The 19,630-nt window shown below is 37.5% G+C and overlaps 1 protein-coding gene across 1 annotated transcript; it reads right to left on the minus strand.

The window, feature by feature from the left end:
• Window positions 1-1,292: 1,292 nt before the first annotated feature.
• Window positions 1,293-18,352, minus strand: LOC139140746 (peptidyl-prolyl cis-trans isomerase FKBP4-like). The gene is made up of 8 exons (XM_070710140.1): window positions 17,673-18,352; window positions 15,772-15,870; window positions 10,949-11,110; window positions 8,120-8,188; window positions 6,934-7,112; window positions 5,668-5,943; window positions 4,370-4,609; window positions 1,293-3,729 (listed from the first exon to the last, which is right to left on the minus strand). Exons 1-8 carry the CDS (start codon window positions 17,968-17,970, stop codon window positions 3,571-3,573), a joined length of 1,482 nt encoding a protein of 493 aa, XP_070566241.1. The 5' UTR covers window positions 17,971-18,352; the 3' UTR covers window positions 1,293-3,570.
• Between the last annotated feature and the right edge of the window lie 1,278 nt (window positions 18,353-19,630).

Consider the following 19,630-nt stretch of genomic DNA (forward strand, 5'->3'; position numbering starts at 1 on the left):
ATTAAAACTGAATATTTGAAAAAATGTGATTTTTGAGCAAAATACGCTGTGTTGGGTGCAGCGCCCCCTTTTATGTGATTTACAAAGAATGTGCAGTTTAATTTGCCATTCAGGTTCTGCAGACAGAAATGTGTTTTGGAAGTTTAGTCTTAAATTGCTGCTGATTATCGACTTGTAGTGTCATCCTTATTGGTCAGAAAAGCCAACAAAATTAGGAACATTAACACCAAGAAATCATTAACCCTTTGAGCGCCAAAGTCAACTTTTGACGCCTTTATAAAATGTAACCCAGTCAAAATTTTTCTGATTTTTGCCAAAATTTTGATGAAAAACTATAGCAAATGAAATGTGATGTCCATTTGGTCCAAAATTATCAAAAAAATTACAGAAAAATTCATAAAAATTGGTTAAATATTGCACTAAAATTTTGGTGGGAAAAATTAAAGCACTCAAAGGGTTAACATTATTATTAAATCCACATCAAATTTAGCTTTGCATTTTTTCCAACAAGTTGGTTTCAAATAAAATGCAACCTATGGAAAAGTGCTTACCAAAATGTAACGACAGAACATTTTTTTCAAACATTTGTTAGAAATCCTCACCTTAGATTTCAACAATTATAATTTGGGGTTGACACTCGAAACATGGCCGTCTCAAACATACATGCAAGTGCTGAATTCAATCGACCAAAGTCCATCACCAAAGATTGAAATAGTGACATTTTCAAACAAAACATGACTCATTGATTGGGATCCAAAACTTTTCTCTGCAGACAGAATGGTATTTTCGGCACGTAAAGTAAAAAAAAAAAAAAGAGCCAATGGGGCCTTAATGACCTGTGAGTTAACCTCAATCCTTGACATGCCAAACAAGTTTGACACGCCAAAATCCAATAACATTGAGGATTTGTAGTACTGGGACTGGTTGTTGGAAGTTAAAAATTCTAGCTTTTTGAACAGTAGTAATTTCATGCAAAAATATGTACGTGGGTTCTTGGTGTACTCAAACCATATAGAAAAGGCCAATTTTTAGAAAATAACCAAAATGTGCTACGCTCCCACAACCTGAATATGCAATGAATTTAGTTTGCTATGCAAACAGTTTTTTACAGTCATATCTGGATGAAAAGTCTTTGGATGACAAATGCAAATTTTACATTTTCACCAATCATTTCTACATGCCTCCCCTTTGCCCAATAAGACTGTACCAAGCTCCAGTCTCAGTATGCTAAGGCAGCTTTCCAAGCAACCCAGCTACAACTGCTTGTACAAATGTGACAAGTTCACATGTAGTGGATTCAATGTGACTTTATTATGCAAGGCAAACATGATGACAAAATAGTACAAACTCGTACAAAACTTCAAAGCTAAGCAAATTGTGAGTGTAACATGTTCAGAATCGACATTCTTGAAACTGATTAAAAATATTCATTCATTACATTTGACATGAATTCCACAATTTACAGTATGTTCATTTTGATATGGCAGTATCACTTCAGGCGCATACAGACCAGTTCGTGCCGTATGTCAGCTGCATTTATTTCTAATGGTCATGTGACTATCAGTGTTAATTTTTCAATTCATTCTACCTATTTCTAATTTTTTCTTCATATATTACAGAAGTAAAACAGCGGAGTCTTTGATTTGCAGACTATTTGACAAACAGCACGAGAGTAGAGCAATTGCATGTCGATAAATCAGTTCAAAGAAACTACTGTAACAATAAAACAAAGGAGTGTGCTTGGCACAATCTCAGTACTTGTACATGGAGGACTTACAAATGGCCAAGAGCTACTGCTTCGATGAGAGCAAGCACTCACTTCAATGTACCATTTCAATGGAGTTCAATGTACCATGTACCTTGATATGGGAACAGTTAAACTGTTTCTCAAACTCTCCTCACTGAAGCTTTCAATTATTCGTTTGACAAAGCAAGAACGAAAACTAGGGTCACCGTGCAAAACTTGGTACTGGAGAAACAAAGTACAGTTTTGTAGTTAATGTTGTAATTAATTGTAGTTAACATTTACTGACATTTGAAATTCAAAATGGCTGCCATTCCTGTGTTGATCCAATGGGGAAAAATTAAGTTTTAGATTTTTACAAAAATAGGACTGAAAAGTTTATTCCCTCCAAGAGCTTCAAAATGAGCCCCCGCAAGCAGTAGATGAAAACAGAATTGTAAAATGTGTTTGTTTGGCAGACACTGACAACTGCACTTCAGAACATAAGTCTGTAGATTAGACAAAATAGCAACATTCGATTTGGTTGCAAACCCCTGGGCTGGTGAGACAATTTTCAGTACAGCATGATACAGTATGATATCTCACACTACAGTAACACAACTATGAAGTAGACATGGGACATGAGAAAAGTGACCATTATCTTTATACATCCACCTTCACGAATACTGCAGTTTCATCTAAAACTGTGTAGACGAACAAATATACCGGCAATGCAGGCTCATTTTGCAAAGTCTTACAGACAATAATGGTCTGTACAAAAAATGGTCTGTATGCTCAAAGCCACTTAAAATACACAGACTTCCAGGAAATATTTCAGCAATTTTTGAGCACTTTTGGAGGTAAAAAATACCATTTTCTAGGTATCAGTGTACCATGTATTTCTATTTATCATTTAACATACATTTTTTACAAGGTCATGACTGACTGTTTTGCATTTTTGTTCAAAAACACAAGTTGTTCATCAATTTTCCAGAACTTTCCACGGCTCAATGTCATTTTTATGGATTTTCCAGGAGGCCTGCTACTTCAAGGACTTTCAAGGCCTTTCCAGGATTTTACAGACGATGCATAAAAATGTCACATAGTGAATTGGAAACGGAGAACCACAATACGTTGTCATTGCATGCACTGTCGGTCAGCAAACATCGATTTATGCGACTAGGATTTGGCAGTCCCCGAATCATACATCTCTGATTTTACAAGTGTAAGTCACTGTACTGATATACAAATGGTGCATAGAAAACTCTGTTTGAATTGTAAGCTATTGTCTGGATTAAAATCGCAATCATCATGTTTTAATTATCATACAACACTCACAAGAAAAGGTTATCAAGAATGAAAGGGTCAACCTTCAATTTAAACAGAGAACCTATTTAATAAATTTCTGCGACAGCAAACACATTTTGGAAAAAGAAATTTACTCCTACTTCAGTTGACTTGACACTACTTGACAAAAAGCTCAGCTACTTTAAGACACACATTTCTAGACCTTGTCACTACTCTAGCAGTAAAAAGATAACCGATTGATATCACTCATTCAAAATCTCCTCGTTCCAAAGCCATGCTTGCTTTCATAATGACCTCTCGATGCCACAGAAGTCTAGACAGCCGCGCTTCCAGAGGTTTTGTCTAACAAAAACAATCTTTTTGACACTTTTTTGATAAAAAATTATCACTGACTGTCGGTTGAAGGGCTGACTGAGGACGATACAAGACTGGGTTTCAAATGAGGGCAATGTCATGATTTTATCACTATACATGGAGTGTCAACACATTTCTAACACCTGAGTCTTTTAAAAGGTTTTCAAAATCCTCCTTTACACGTGTCATGCCTTTACAGCTTCAGGTGTATTTTCGCTCACTTCTTCCTCTTCTTCATCATCACCCTCCATCGCTAGGTCCTCGTCCTCTTTTTCTCCATTCGTGGCTTTTTCAAAGACCTTGTCCATTTTGTTTGCCGCCTCAGCCTTCTTCCTGGCCTCCGCCTACCAAATAAAACCAAGAAAATTATTCAAACATTGTGACTTGGTGATATCAACTTCTTCCTCCAATATTTTTCACAGCAGAACAACTCTTTATTGAAAACTATGACTTCAACTTTGACTATACTTGCAAAGGACAGGAAGATGGTGCCATGTTTTGTGCATTAGCTGTAACTTTAATTACATTTTTTGAACGTCTCTTTGTATTATCAGCGTTTCTTGTTTCAACCCTTACCTCATAAAAGACAAAATCTAGGTAATATGCCATTTTTTAAAAGATGAAACTAAATTTAAGTAACATCACAGATCTATGTCACTGCTACAGAACATAATTTTTTCTACAATGGTTTTTAGTTTCAATGGAAATTAACTAACACTGACCCAAACCAGATGAAATTATGTAAAAATTCTGTCAGTGGCATCTGTTTTGGCGAGACTGAATAACAGTGGTCTCACATTGAAGAGTTTAAGAATCAGCCTGATCCTAGGGGGTCAAGTTTCTTCACAAAGCTAGGGAGCCCCAATAAGAAAACCTAATTGTTTCAGTAATAAGGAATGGGCACAATGTTGTTTCCCCTGTTTCTATGGTTCCAGATAGATTGACAATCCAAACCAGTGAAACATATATTTAAATCTACTGTACCTTTGCATCTTGTTCTGCAAATTTTGCAAACATGTTGCCATAGATTCTTTTGTCTTTGTCTTTCTGTGCCTTGATCTTCTGCCTGACCACAGCCAGCTGGTGTTTGGCTGCCTTGTTGTTTGGTTCAAGCTCTAGTACTTTCTTGAAATCCGCCTCAGCCTCCTGGTGGTCACCAAGGTTGAGTCTTGCCATGCCACGGCGAAAGAAACCCTTCTCACTCTTGCTGTCCATTTCAATGGCCTACAGAGTGTACAATAAGTTGTACTTCATAAAATGGTCAGAATAAGACAGATCTGACTTCCAATGTGTCTGGGTACAAGTCAAGCGACCATTTCTACTTCATTTCTCCTTGAAGAGCTCCAAGTAACCATTAAAGATCATGGAAGCACGTGTACATTTGTAGTAAAAGGATTACAGAACTCAGTTTTCTCTGCTATGATGAAAGAAACATTATCATAGCGTCCTAAAGGATAGGGAATTTGAAGGATGGACCAACCCTGTTTTTGATTAATATATTCATATGCTAATTACTTCATAAAGGAATTCATTTGCACAACAAAAGAATGGAAAAATTTGGTATTGTCATGTAAATTAGCCATCCCTCTAAGCTGTGGAAAATGTCATGTCAGCTATGCTTGAAAGCTAGCAAAAACACTGAACAAGTTATATAGTCTATCCTAAATCAAATTAAATTAAATGCAAATTTAGGATTTTGGGTTTCCATTGAAATTCTTGATTGCATTTGTCTGATATCAGTCTAATTGTGTCAAATTGATTTGCAACATCACTTTAATAATATCTGGTGAACATGTTTATTGCTATATCCCTGACAAAATTCTTGCAAAAAAGGGATCTAAATATTGACTGTTTCTCGACTAGAAATTCATAACACACTGAAGAAGCAACACAGAGATGTTCAGACACAGCAAAGCATTCAGATTCATTGAGATGTGGCAGTGTCAGTGGGTTCATCCATTGCTGGATCTGACTCTGAATACACATCCTAATACAGCTCTGCTAGACTGTCATCATTACACTGGTTGCTTCTCTCAGATTATGCATCAGTTTAGAATTATAGAAGAGCAATTAAAATCTACATTTCCTGAAGATACAATACAGATGCAACACAGAAAGTTACCACAGAAATTCTTCTGTGAAAGCCTTTACACCCACTTTCCTGTCATGAAATATATCATTTTTCAGGGAAAATATAATGACTACATGAAACCAATGTGGTACAAGGGTTTAATATCTACTCAAGAACTCGTAAAACTTGAGATTTCAAATGACAGTCTTACTTTATCACAGGAGTGAAGTGCTTCAACTTCTTCGCTTAGTTTCAAGTAACACATTGCTAAGTTGAGATGTGCAGCTAGGAGAATTTTTTCTTTCTTTTGCCATTTGGAAGGTTCCATATCTGTCTCGCTTTCACTCTCTAGAAAATCCACGATTCGTTTGTACTGTTTGACTGCTCGGACAAAGTTGCCTGCCTTGAAGTATTCTGTTCCTTTTGCCTTGGCTGCTTCCGACTCTGTCAGTTTTTCATCCAGATTCATCTCCCAGGACTCTTTGGCCTGAGTTGAGGATAAAACATATAAGTTAATAAAAAAAAAGGAATCGGTACAACATGAACAGAACAAGTTGCACAAAATGACAAAGTAAAAATGGGTGCCGTGGTGAACTGTGTATCTGGACACACACTGGGATAAATCATACTATTACTATTACATGATATTGTCATTTGGACTTTGTGATTTCACAGCAAAAATACAGATAAAATTTTCCGACTGCCATGTCAGTGCATTCTTGCTTCTCTGTGTCAAGAAAAATTCAGCAAAACAAAAAAATTGGGAAAACAAGATCTGACAAACAGTGTTTTTACTAAGGTTGGGGAACATTTTAAACTGATTTTGGAAACCCTGGTACCATTTCTGTTGTCACCCAATCTGATTGCATTGATATACCAAGGGAATACTGGTAACCTTTTTCCTGCTAACCGCCCTCAACAAAAACTCTGAACATAAAGCATTCTACATTCATCCAACTTTGAAGGCTTTTTATGATAAATTATAGATTCATACTCCAAAGGATACTGGTAAATTATAGTATTTTAGAATCTAGCTCAATCAGCAATTTTAAAAGTCATCAAAATAAATGGTCAGTGATATCGTCATTAGCGTGACAAATTACAAATTAATGTAAGTTGTACTTCTCTTGCATGAATTTACATGTACAGTTTGTCAAGTTTTATCACTACATACTTCTGATTTCGTTTTTCTTGAAAAGTTTAGAGTTACACAAACAATTTGATAGGCTACAAAAACTTACAAAAGAAGTTCATTTGTATAAACTTTTAAGCTTACCATTGTGCCAGAATGTTTGTGCAAGCAATGTGCATTTTAAGTATAAAATTACAAACATGTTGATAGTAAAAATTATTCAGCATTCCAAAAGAGGCATTAACAAAAGTTCTCTGTACACGTATCTCTGTTCTCCTGGCAAACATACTATTTGTGTGTAATAACAGGAGACTACAGTCAAATATAAACTGCTTACACACCAACCTTTTCGAAATCTTTCAGTCTGACTTCATAATTGACTGTGGCATTGCCTGGGACATTGAATTCCGCTTTGCCGTCTTTGCCAAATGCATACTTTGGAGCAAGTACCAGACTGGCTTTCTCTCCTTTCTTCATCTTCTGCAAAGCTATTTCCAGACCCAAAACGATTCCTTGATCTCCTCCTGGATGGAGATGGTGATTTCAGGATTTGAGAGAAAGATGGGGAATTTCAGTTTGTATTGGCTATTGAAACTATGTTATTGTAGAAATGAGTTTGCACATGTATCCACATTTACAGAATGATGAAATTCTTAGGATACCACCTCAGCACACTTCAATTTCCTTGCTATCAAGAAGTTGTGGAAAACCATGTTCAGACACAGCAGAGCATTCAGATTCATTGAGATGTGACAGTGTCAGTGGGTTCATCCATTGCTGGATCTGACTCTGAATACACATCCTAATACAGCTCAGCTAGACTGTCATCATTACACACACCATACCGGTCTTTGAGGATATACTTAACACAATTCTACAACAGTGGTAGTCTTTCATGTTTATACAATCTCAATCTTTGATTATATTAAATTCATGGTACCCCAAATATGCTTTTGCCACCTAAGAATGTCATAAAAGTCTTTGACTGCATTTAAAAACACACAAGAATACTCAAGCAAAAATGAAGTTTTAAGTTACACTGGAATTTAGTGTCACAAATGCCTAAAAAGGTGAATGAGTTTAGCCAGTTTCACAAGCAAACAGAACTTTAGGCCATAACAGTGATTACATTTGTATTAACCCGTTGAGTGCTGTAATTTTTCCCACCAAAATTTTAGTGCAACATTTTACCAATTTTATGAATTTATCTTTAATTTTTTTGATAATTTTGAACCAAATGGTCATTACATTTTATTGGCGCTAGCTTCTAATCAAAATTTTGGCAAAAATCTTTAAAAATTTGACTGGCATTCTATTTTTGAAAGGTGACAAAAATTGACTTTGGCGCTCAAAGGGTTAAAAGTATTTATGAGATCACTGTTTAAAACTCTTGCTGAGCTGAGGAGTCTACTTTTTACCCATAATGCATAACTTGTCCTACTATTCAATCTGGTTTTCATACAAAGTTAGGCCAGTAAATTGTTTGCCTTTTCTCTTTACTTACAGGAAATCAGGAATTTCATGTACCTACCTTCACCAATGATAAACTTGACATCTCTGTCTTCAAATGTATTTCCTTCAAATTTACCAGTAATGTGAACTGTGGGGAAAAAGAGAGGGTCATGTGATTTCAATGAAACCGATATGAATATAACATTAAATTTCACCGTAGACTAGCATAATGAGAATTTCATATGTTAACTGATCAAGATTTTTGAAAAATGCCCCAAGTGCTTTCTCCATCTCGAAACGACCATGATACAATACATGAAGCAGCTGAAGCATGGCACTAATCATAGACAGTAGAGGGGAAAGATTACTGCAGTACCCTCTGCTGTCTATGAGCTAATGAAATGTGTCGTATAAATTGAATTCACTGCGATATTTCAATATGAGGAGTGTAAATTGTCAATAACCATGACATGCATCACTCAGTTAATAAATTGTCAATCTGCTGCTTACGTACCCTTTAAGCATGGATCTGAAAATATTTTATATTTTACATTAATTATTACATTTTCAGGAAATTAATATTAGAATCATGTCAAATTTGGCCAAAGAACAGTCTTTTGTATTAAAAACAAAATTTGTGCATTTCTTGAAATATGAGTCAAGTCACGTTTCCAGATGGCAATATTTTCCTGCCAAATTCATATGTTCAAAATAATGAATATTCCAAACTGCTACAAACTGTTCTTTTGAGATTAATTTGGAAAAGATGAAGAAAAATTGACTAAATTTTTAAGACTAGCAGCTAGAATATTCAGTTGATATAAACATGAATTTTTGCAGGAAAATCTCAGTCGCTTTGTCATGTGATCCAAGATCTGCACATTTCATACTGAATCTATAAATTATCCAGTTGGCCAAATTTCAATCAAAGCTGACAATTAATAAGCCACACTTTACTTTTTTAATTCTGACATGCACCGTACAGGCAACCTTGCCTTAACATACGTGAGTCATAAAGGTCATTTCTTATACACTTCACAGTACATTGAACTTCACGCTAGAATGCACTCCAGGGACAGACACTGACTCTCGAATGTGTACAACTCTTTCCTGATCTACAACTTGTGGCGACCCATTTTAAAGCTCTTCACATAAAAAATATATTTACCATCTTAGATTTCCAATTGAAAATTTTATTTCTCATAGAGTTTAAAAGGAGTGGTAGCCATTTTGAATTTCAGAAGTCCATAAATTTGTTTCTCTAATACCAAGCTTTGTGTGGTGAGCCCTGATTTTTAGTCGCGCCAGCGGCTTACTTACTACGCATGCGCTTATTCATAATATACTATGCGAGTAACCGGAAGTGTACCTTCTTTCTCATGATGGGCGCCGCCATGTTTTTTTTTTGAGTACTCGTAAATAAACAAATACGAAACAAATTACCATGATATAACATGCCTTTTATAAAATATACCTCTTTTATTAGCCAGTAAATGTTATTATACACCTTGTCGCTGATACAAAGTATCGTTGATATAGATAAACGGAGAAAACTGTCGTGCATATGAACGGGGGCATACGCAAAGAATGCTGGGATTGAATTATAGAAGAGCGCCCCCTGTGTCAATAATTAGATTCAAAAATTGCAAGTTTTTAGACGGAACGCTATAGTTTTCAGCTTGCAAGTGGAAGGTGGGCAGTGCGGTTACCATTGCAATGATAATTATTGCATAATACGTCCCTTGTTTAACGCCATAGGCTGTTATCATTGTAAAAATTGCCAATTTTTGTCCCAAATTTTTACACGCTACAGAAAATCTATACCTGCCCTGCTGCAGGGTTTGACGTCGTGTAAGTACGTGAACTGCTTTCATCAGAGGGAAACTGGGCATAGTTTTCATATGAACGTTTATGAAGTAACAATTATAGTTTATCATGAATCAATACAAATACCATTGCCAATCTTAACCCCTGGCGCGACACAAGGGCTGAGCCCTATATAATTTTAGTCGTGATTTAGTAAGAGAAAGGTTAAAAGTTTCAATGAGGAAGTTAAAGCAAAAGTTTTCAAGTCTTTTGCTTTTCACATACTACATTTGTACCTCAAAGCTCCTTTCTGGAAAAAGTAATTATTAGTTAAGTTTTAAACTTGAACATTGCTAGCATGACAGAATGTCTGTTGAAATAGCTTTGTTGACAGAAATCATTTTAAGGCAAAATGCCTGCAATTTATTGATAATATTGTCAGCATTTTTGTAATGTAACATCCATGCAATTACTTTTACTATTTCCTGAGGTTTATTGAATTTTAGATTGCAAACATAATGTATTGTTGTTCAGGACAAATAAATTCTAGTAAAAAAAAATAAAAAATAAAAAAATAGGTTTGTAAATGATGCAACAACACGATTTTTTTCTATTTTTAAAAAAATTTTTGATGGAATTTGATGCATTTTTCCTTTTCCATAAGGGTAAGTGAAAAACAGGAAAAAACAGAGTTGACACGCACACTTTGAAGTGATGGGAGCGGTGACGAGAAGCAAATCAATATTTTGGCCTAGTCTGGTCTACCGGTACGACTAGCATTCTGGTAAAGGCTATAATTCAAATGTCTAAAATAACAGAACACTTTCCACATATACTTCCTGTGTTGACATGCTGCATAGTAAATACTGAGTGTTTTAACATGCTTTGGTCAGTAGAACAAGAATTTGCACTCGACTTATAAAACAAAAAATCACCCAAAATCATCAACAGTTGCAGCTAAGAATTGGGGGTTATAATATAAAGATGTGCCACAATTTTTTTTCTATCTTGATTATTTTCTTTCTCTCTTTTTGAAGAATTGTAGTTTCTAACTCAATCACACAGAATAACAATGAAGTGACATAAAATATGGCTCCCTCACCTTCAACTGTGGCATCTTCATTTGGATTTTGATAACCTTCGCCTTCTTCAAGAATTCGTCTCAAGATTCCTTTGTCTTTGTCTTCCGTCAAGTCTTCTCCTTCAAAGGAGAAAAGCTCCACCTCAAAGACCAGAGTTGAGTTTGCCGGAATCTTTCCCTGAGCTGTAGGGAGACAACAGTTTTAGGAATACATGTCATTATGTGTGTGCTGCTGTAAGTTTTATGATAAAACTGTAATTATATACTTTCTTATCATATCTTTGAAGGAACAAACATGTTATCTTTTCATATTATTTTTATTTCATGGAAACAACTATTCCTGATGCTCTTCTCACAGAAATGTTATTATCGTCAGCCATAAGATCTCTACTCCCTACCTGCTTGTGGATATAACATAAATGCTTTATTGACAAGACTTACACGTATAGTACATACCAGAACTATTGTCATTGACATAGTTGCACATTACATGTAACATGTGAGTAGAGTGCTGGGGATTGATAAAGCAACATTTCAGGAAGTAGAGTAATATAAATTTCTTCCCACATGAAACAAGGGTAACAAAAATAATTTGAACAGACAGTGAATTTGTCTCCATAAAGGGTACCCTATTCTTTTTGAAAGGCTTCCTCAGAAAAGCACTGATTGTTAGTAGCATTAACCCTTTTCCTGCCAAGTCGGTGAAAATCCGCTTGAAATTCGCTGTAGCCAGAATCTAAGCACTGGTGACCGTTATTCTCCCAACCCTGTGGAAATCGGGCCCTTTTTGGGTACCCCCTTTCCTGCCAAGTCGACGGCACTACGTTTTGCTATCCCCTGTGCGTTTAGGGGTCATCCGAGGACAGGTTTTCTGACAAGGAACACCTTTTCCCCTCGAAATGGGTTCGCAGGGAGTCGATAGACAGGGAAAGGTGCAGAAACCTGTCCGCCAGTCCCCCACACCCGAGGGGGGCTGGGTTTTTTTACCGCTTTTTAGCGGACTTGGCAGGATAGCACGGTGAGTTTTCTGGCAGAATTGGACGTACTTGGCTGCCTGGCACTATAGAGATGGCTGCCGAACTTGACCAACTCGGCAATGCTAATCTAGAAGGCTACCTCTTGCAAACGACTTGGCAGATATGCCGATGGTGCGAGACGAAAGTCACTTATTCAGTTGTGCGTGACTGAAAATGAGAACGTATTTTTGACGGGACGGCTCGACTTGTTCCTCCGATGGAACGGATATGAACGACTCGGAAATACCATTACAAACTGGTGTCCGACGTACTAAGCTGGGCTTCAGCTCTGCAAGTTCAAGCCAGGCAACGTCCTTCACTGCCTTGGCCGTGCCATTCAATGGACGTAGCTTTGGATTTTTTATTTATTCCATCGTCCGAAGTATTGGCTCTGGTTTGCAGGCAAACGTATCCTCTTGCCGACGCATTAGTAACTACGTACGCTGTTTGCGTACAGAGAATTCAAAAGGTGACATAAGGTCAATATGCTACGGGGATACCGCCTGCAGTTAGCAGGGGCTGCTTTTGTTATGCAAACCAGCTAGCAGTACAATATGGCTGCCAGGCATGTGGACACGTCGATGGCTAGAACAATGGAAGCATATTGCGTTGCACCCGTGCATCGCAAAAGTGAACTGAAGACTTGGGTGTAGTGACTGGTTATCACTGGTTAGCTGCAGCCCAAGCCATGTCGGTACAAACCCGTACCTGACTGAGGACCACTCGATTAAGTCAGTAATGAACGGTAACACTCGTAAGCCAACTCCCAACTGAGCTGGCTAAATTACGTTGAGCTGTGCTTCAATGGCTCAGCCATGTCGTTAATACAACGGCAAAAACGTAGTTTTTGTGCTACACTGCCAAGTCGTTTAAGGTACGTATTCAATTGACCCTACCCTGGGGAAACAGGACAGGTTTGACGGTGCTTCTGCACCCTAGCACGACCCTCAGGGTCTCTGACTAACAGACGAGTGAGGTGATGTTTGTGCCTAGCGGACGTGCGTAATACTGAAGGAGTTTATTTCCGAAAAAAATAAACATGAAACAGCAATAAAATGACGCACTCCCAGGGGCAAACAAAGCCGGTGACCTCAATTTTTTCTGCAGCAACCCTTGAGCTCCTTCCCCTGTCTACGGGCATGTAGAAATTATCGAAGTCTAACACGTATAAGTACGGCTAAAACTACCCTGAAAATGGGCGATTTCTGCCAAAATGCCTGGCAGGATAACATGCAGGAGAGCCAATCTTTTGCAGGCACATATTATGGGGCGGTTTTCTACTGACTTGGGAGAATAACGGACAAGGGCGCTCGGCAGGAAAGGGTTAAACGGCAAAAAGAAATTAATTGTGCTGTTCCGATAACATGGGTTTCAAAAATAGGGTAGGTAGGTCCGGCAGGGATTTTTTTCCAAAATATTTTTATTTTTCAGTATGTATTTTCAGGGGTTCAGGGCAATCAAACACTGGCCACAACATTTCGAGAAAAACATATCATACATATAAAAGGAATAAAAACATAAAAGACATCCACGTTCAAGCAAAACTCAAATGCCAAGTAATGAACACTTGATTTTATTGGTTTTTTTCTTTCTTTTTCTACTTCTGTGTTTATGTAGCTTTAAAAAGTTTAGGGTTGGCAGGTAAAAAATAGGGTATGTCGGGTTATCAGAACAGCACAAGTTTTTTTTCTCGGCCTAAGAGAAACTGTGGCCCAGAGTAGTTGCACTGATAAGTCAGTGTTAAGATCAAGTTTACTTTAGGGGCTGAAAAGTCTGTTAACATATTCTGAATTAGAATCATATAACCTGGCTGGTCAAGCCAGTTCAAATACATTGTCTGGGATATGCACTTGAACTAGTTCTCACTGGTCATTGACCTGATAATGATGGGTAAAGGACATGCATGCAGATATTCATCATTTTTTGTGCCTACTCTCTTTTCCTGATGTGGAAAGAGCTTTGAGTGCTATTATCATGCCAGTTCCAATTTTGGCTAAAGCAACTGTTTTGCAGTTTGTAGTCATTTGACAATTTGTAAAAACGTATTTCTTCTAGTGATCTGAACAAACAACGACACAGAAAGCTCCTGAACGGCTTCCTTTAGTCCATCGAGATATTTAAGTTATTTTTACACTCTGAGGACAAGACCCTCATTAACTTCAAAATGTGTGGCGTTGCTTGGTAGCACCATGAGACTTAACCCTTTGAGAGCTGTAATTTTTCCCACTTAAATTTACTGCTACATCTTACAGATTTTCATGAATTTTTCTGTAATTGTTTTTGTAATTTTGGAGCAAAAGGATGTAACTTTTCATTGACTACAATTTTTTATCAAAATTTTGGGAAAAATCTGAAAAGAAATTGTCATGATTTAAAAAAATATTGTCTGCACTATACTTTATGAAGGCAACAAAAGTTGACTTTGGCAGTCAACCGGTTAAGTGTCAGAAGATCTCTGAGACACAAAAGTAGCCTTCAGTCCATCTGTAGAGTCAGTTTCTGTTTGTTCATCCCTGCATTATCAGAGATGTGAATCGGTTGCTCACCCATTACAAGGTACTGTAGTGCAGAACTCAACTTATCATTGGAACGCTCAGGAAGTATAGAACAACAGCACACAACACGACCGCTGCTCAAAATAGCCTGAATTATATTTAACCTTTTTCCTCTGAGGACACATTTCTGATAATGTTTTATGTGTATGTCACTTCCCAATAATGTCAAACATTAAAACTCTTCCCATTCTTAAATTATTACAACTGAAAATCTAAAATTATATCAGTTACTGAATAAAACAATGAAACTGTTTACATTTCCAATAAACAAGCCAGCATACAAGAAAGGTTTTCAGAAGACTTAAATTTAAGTAGAGTCATGTTTTGTTGTCACTTACAGCAAAACTACGTCTTGAAGAATTTCTCCTGAATGCATTGCTTTACCAGTTTGAAATTAAACTTTATGAAATACGTGTTGATTGACACAAATAAAGTTTTGGTACAAATGGGAAACAAGTGCCACAAAATAAAATTTCATGTCAAATCTATTGAAGATGCAGTCATTTTCAGAGAACCCAGAAGTTGATATTCAGCGGATCCTAATTCCCTGTAGACAGGTCAACACTCACATTTGATAAAAATTTCAGTCAGGACTAAACCATGGTGGTGAAAGGGTTAAACAAAAAATATCTCAATTTCAATCAACAAGTCCACACTTACTTTCAGCAAATGTGATGTGATGAAATGAGAATAATCAGTAAATACTAGCTTATACAATCCCTACTGTGAATTGACATGTCAAATATTTGACTTGGTTTGTGTAGAATGTTTCCCTATAAACAATACCTGTCTATATATGCTTGACAGAACAGAACAAGAATCACCAGCTTTACTGAAAAATTCATAAAGTTACAGGTACTATCATTGTTGTGTTCAGACACAGCAGAGCATTCAGATTCATTGAGATGTGACAGTGTCAGTGGGTTCATCCATTGCTGGATCTGACTCTGAATACACATCCTAATACAGCCCGGCTAGAATGTCATCATTACACCCTTTTTTAACGTATTTGCCATCACAATGGGCAAATTTGAACAACAAGAACATAACGCTTATTTATTTTAGGGTTTACACAAGGACAGTGTCTTCACTTTAAGATGAATAGAGCTGTAATGATGTTACATTCGGTCATGAAAGAGATTAATGAATGTGCCTATACACAGAAATGTGTACAACCATCTTTGAATGTCAACTTGTGTATGTTGACATCATCAAAGCAGGCTGGTCTAATGTTCACCAGGAATGCTTTCTAATACTAGTGATCTCTCCATACCTCTTTTGCCATACGCATATTCTGGTTTACACGTTATGACACAGACTTCTCCAAGTTTCATCGTTGCTACACCCATGTCCCATGCTTTGATTACCTGACCTGTGGACAGAAACAGAGGAAAAGGAAAAAAATATCAATGTCTGTGTGTCTCCACTGCCAATACAGTTCATTCAATGTTTTTGTTAAGGCTGGTAACAGGCACCGGGGTTCCCCAGTCATTTTACCGGGGTTCCCCTTGGTATATCAATGCAATCAGATTTAGGGACGGCAGAAATGTTGTCGGGGTTCCCCAATCATTTACCAATTCCCCAACCTTAGCAAAAACACTGTCATATAGGTGGCATGAGGGCAGGGTCCCTCCCCCACCCCAGGGCCAATTTATTTGTGATGCAAATGTGACACCTGTTGACTGCAGTCAAAGTTCAACGAGAACAGGAAGGGGAGCTTCAATAACAACTACTACAGTGAGAGAAAAATCTGATGTACTTGGCTTTCAATTGGCTAACAAACTCCAGAATAAAATTTGCACCTTTACTACTGCAATATGTTTTAACCAAAATTACTGTCATCCTGATATAGTGATAAGTTTTTAAAAAAATTATGTGGATAAACGTGCACAGGAATATACAAATTCCTATGCAAACTTCTTCACTGTTTTTTTTATACCGTTTGCCATTTGAATCACAAATTTTTTCCCTTTCAGAGAATACATATATGCTTGATATCGTATCTCTTCTGGAAGAATAGACTTTATGATTTTACCAGCAACTCCTTTAACCCTTGAGTGCTCTGATTTTTCCCACCAAAATTTTAGTGCAACATTTTACCAATTTTCATAATTTTTTTTGTACTTTTTTGATAATTTTGGACCAAATGGACATCACTTTTCATTGACTACAGTTTATAATCAAAATTTTGGGGAAAAATCTGTAAAACATTGACTTTGTTACATACTGTAAAGGTGACAAAAGCTAACCTGGAAAAGGTTAGGGGTCGAATTCCCTGATTCACTTCTTTCTTCATTATAACGTTGGTTAAGTATGGTTGCTCTCCTCTTATACAAGTAATTTCAACAAATCATCTCAAAAATTGTTTTGCAGATCTGGGTGACTTTCATGATCCATACTCTAATTATCATAAATAACAGCCTGTCTGATGACTAGTAATAATGGCATATATCTCTACAAGCTATAAATAGGGTGAAGAGTTTGTTTGAGAACCATGCCACAGCATCGTTGATGGGTGGATGTATATAGCGAATACATAAAGCATTGGTATCAAATGCAGCATATAACATTTGAAGTGTGGACACATCTGTCATGCCCTATGGGCAATCTCATGTAGGGTTGGTTCAACATGTAGGTTGGTTTTGATAATAATAGTAATTTCCATGAATAGCTGTTTCATATAGCTTGACCTGTAAAATTAAATACTGGCCACTGGCCCTTGTACCTAAAACCATCTTTTGGTACCTACATGCTAAAACCAATCTTTGGAATGGGCATATCTTTTTTCTAAATCAACTTTAGGTTTAATAAGGGAAATCTGCCTGAATGAAGCCTGGTAAATCCAGCCAGGGCAAAGCTGAGAATTAGTGGACTAACAAAGAAATTTGGTTAAATTGTTAGTAACCTGGGGAGTTCACTAATACCATAACTCCCCCTCACAACCCTCTATACTACTGCCTTTCAGTTCGCCACCAAAGGTGTGTCCACCAACCTTCATTTGCCCCCCCCCCCGGGTTTGTCCCTCGGCCAGCCGTCACGTGACGACCAAGTGTTCCTCAAAAGTCAGGTGTTTACGCACAATTCGTGTAATTGAAATTTCTTTGATATACTTATTGAATAATTGCAAATACGAATTAAATGGGTCACTACACTTTGTATCAAACCAAAACTAACCTTCGCCAAGTGTGAAACTGAATTTTTCTCCCCTGTCTCGGCTGGAATCGAATTTTGTGCCATCGAGAAGGGTTCCGACGTAATGAACTTCAACATGGTCGCCCTTGATCGGAGTTTCTGTGCCACTTCCTTCGGTAATTATCGTTTTCAATACCCCACCGTCTTTGTTGGGGGTAACATCTTCGCCTTTCCCCGCCATTGGGTGAGGTTGGGCTTCTCCGCTATCGGTGCTCTGTCCGCTTGACTCGGAGGAGCCGCTGGTGTCCATTTGCTCGGCTTTTTCTTCCACGTCGGCCATTTTACGAAGGTTTCCTCGAGCTAAGGGCCTCTGCAAATGGGAGGCGTTAGAAATATTCAGGTGAATTTCAAAATGGGCGCAAATACAGGGTTCAGCAAATCACATGTATCGTCGTGGAGTAGCGTGCTTCCGGGAGAGCATGACTTGTGAAGAATATGACAATGAATGACACACGCGAATCGCCCTTACCTACCTACACTACACTCGGTTGTATACCAACGAGCGGCTACTTGCACTAACAGTCCGGGACCTTGCTTAAACTGTAACTTAAATTCACAGGTAAGGCAAAAAGCCACGGAAATACTTCGTGTGATGACCACCTACATACACTTCGAGTTCGAACACGACCATGTGATTTCTAGAAATATCGGTGAAACCCTATGAATCTTACCCACGCGTTGGCTCCTGAGGGCGCACTCCATATTAATTTGCATACTGCTTGTGCAGGTGCTGAAGCTGTTGAACTGTTTCATGGTAATGAACATCTTCGCTTGCCAAGGTCTCCTCTCCGGGCAGTTGGAAGACTCCCCTGGCTAACGAGCCGTGCGAGCGGACGATGTGTGACGGGAAGAGCCACAGAATGTTCTATTGCATCAGTGACGGCTGGCGGTTCGCTTGCATTGAGTCAAAAGCCTGTGGGAAGCGCAGGTTGACTGGTATGTGAGAAAGTGAAAGTGAAACTGGTAAAACAGTACAAAGAACGTTTCCTGATAGAGAAATTGTAAACAGTAGAGAGAAATTTCAAACAGAAGAGTGAAATTTTAAACAGTGCGATGAATTGTTGTGTATTTTCTCCTACTTCAAAATCTAGAACTATTTGATTCAGAAGGGTTCTGCGAAGCATCTTGTATAAACAAAAATAATTCTAAAATTTGTTTGGTTGCATTTTGCGATGAATATGGTAAAATTGCTCGATAAATCGAGTGAAGTGGGACCGTCGACCAAGACAGGGATCGGCGCAATACGCAACATTGCGCCAACCGTGAAGAAATCTAGAGATCCTGTTGGATACATTGTACACTTAGCACAATGGGGCATGCACATCAACTTGTGAATTGCTTCCAACTTCGACATCGTATGATTGGATAGCGTATCCAAATGTCCCCATCGGTAGCCAACTTGTCTATCAACACGCTGTGTTACCACGTTAACATTTCACTGCGACTTTCAGGTAATAAAATCGATGACCGACACCCTTTCCCAAATATCACTGTGATTTAGGCCTACCATCAGTTAGTGTCGCAAAGATGTTTTTGCAACCAAGTGCGACATTTACCGTTCTTTCCATGTGTATAAAGTTTGAAGTTCGAAAATAAACTACAGACGCTAGACGTCATGCCCGATATTTTTTATTCTCTTTTAGCCTAATGTACAATGATAACGATGTGGTTTAGAGCGATAGACTTCGCTTTGTAAAGGGCACTCTTGAAAGGTCACTGAAAATTGCAGAGTGCAGAGCGCACAGGACTAAGACTGTCCGAAGTCGCTTCTCGGTAATATATATATATATATATATATATATATATATATATATATATATATATATATACAAATATATATACAATATATATATATATATATATATATATATATATATATATATATACACAAATGTATACAATATATATATACATACATATACTATACATACACTTTTGGG

The sequence above is a fragment of the Ptychodera flava genome, chromosome 1 (assembly GCF_041260155.1).
Source record: "Ptychodera flava strain L36383 chromosome 1, AS_Pfla_20210202, whole genome shotgun sequence".
Classification (NCBI taxonomy): Eukaryota; Metazoa; Hemichordata; class Enteropneusta; family Ptychoderidae; genus Ptychodera; species Ptychodera flava.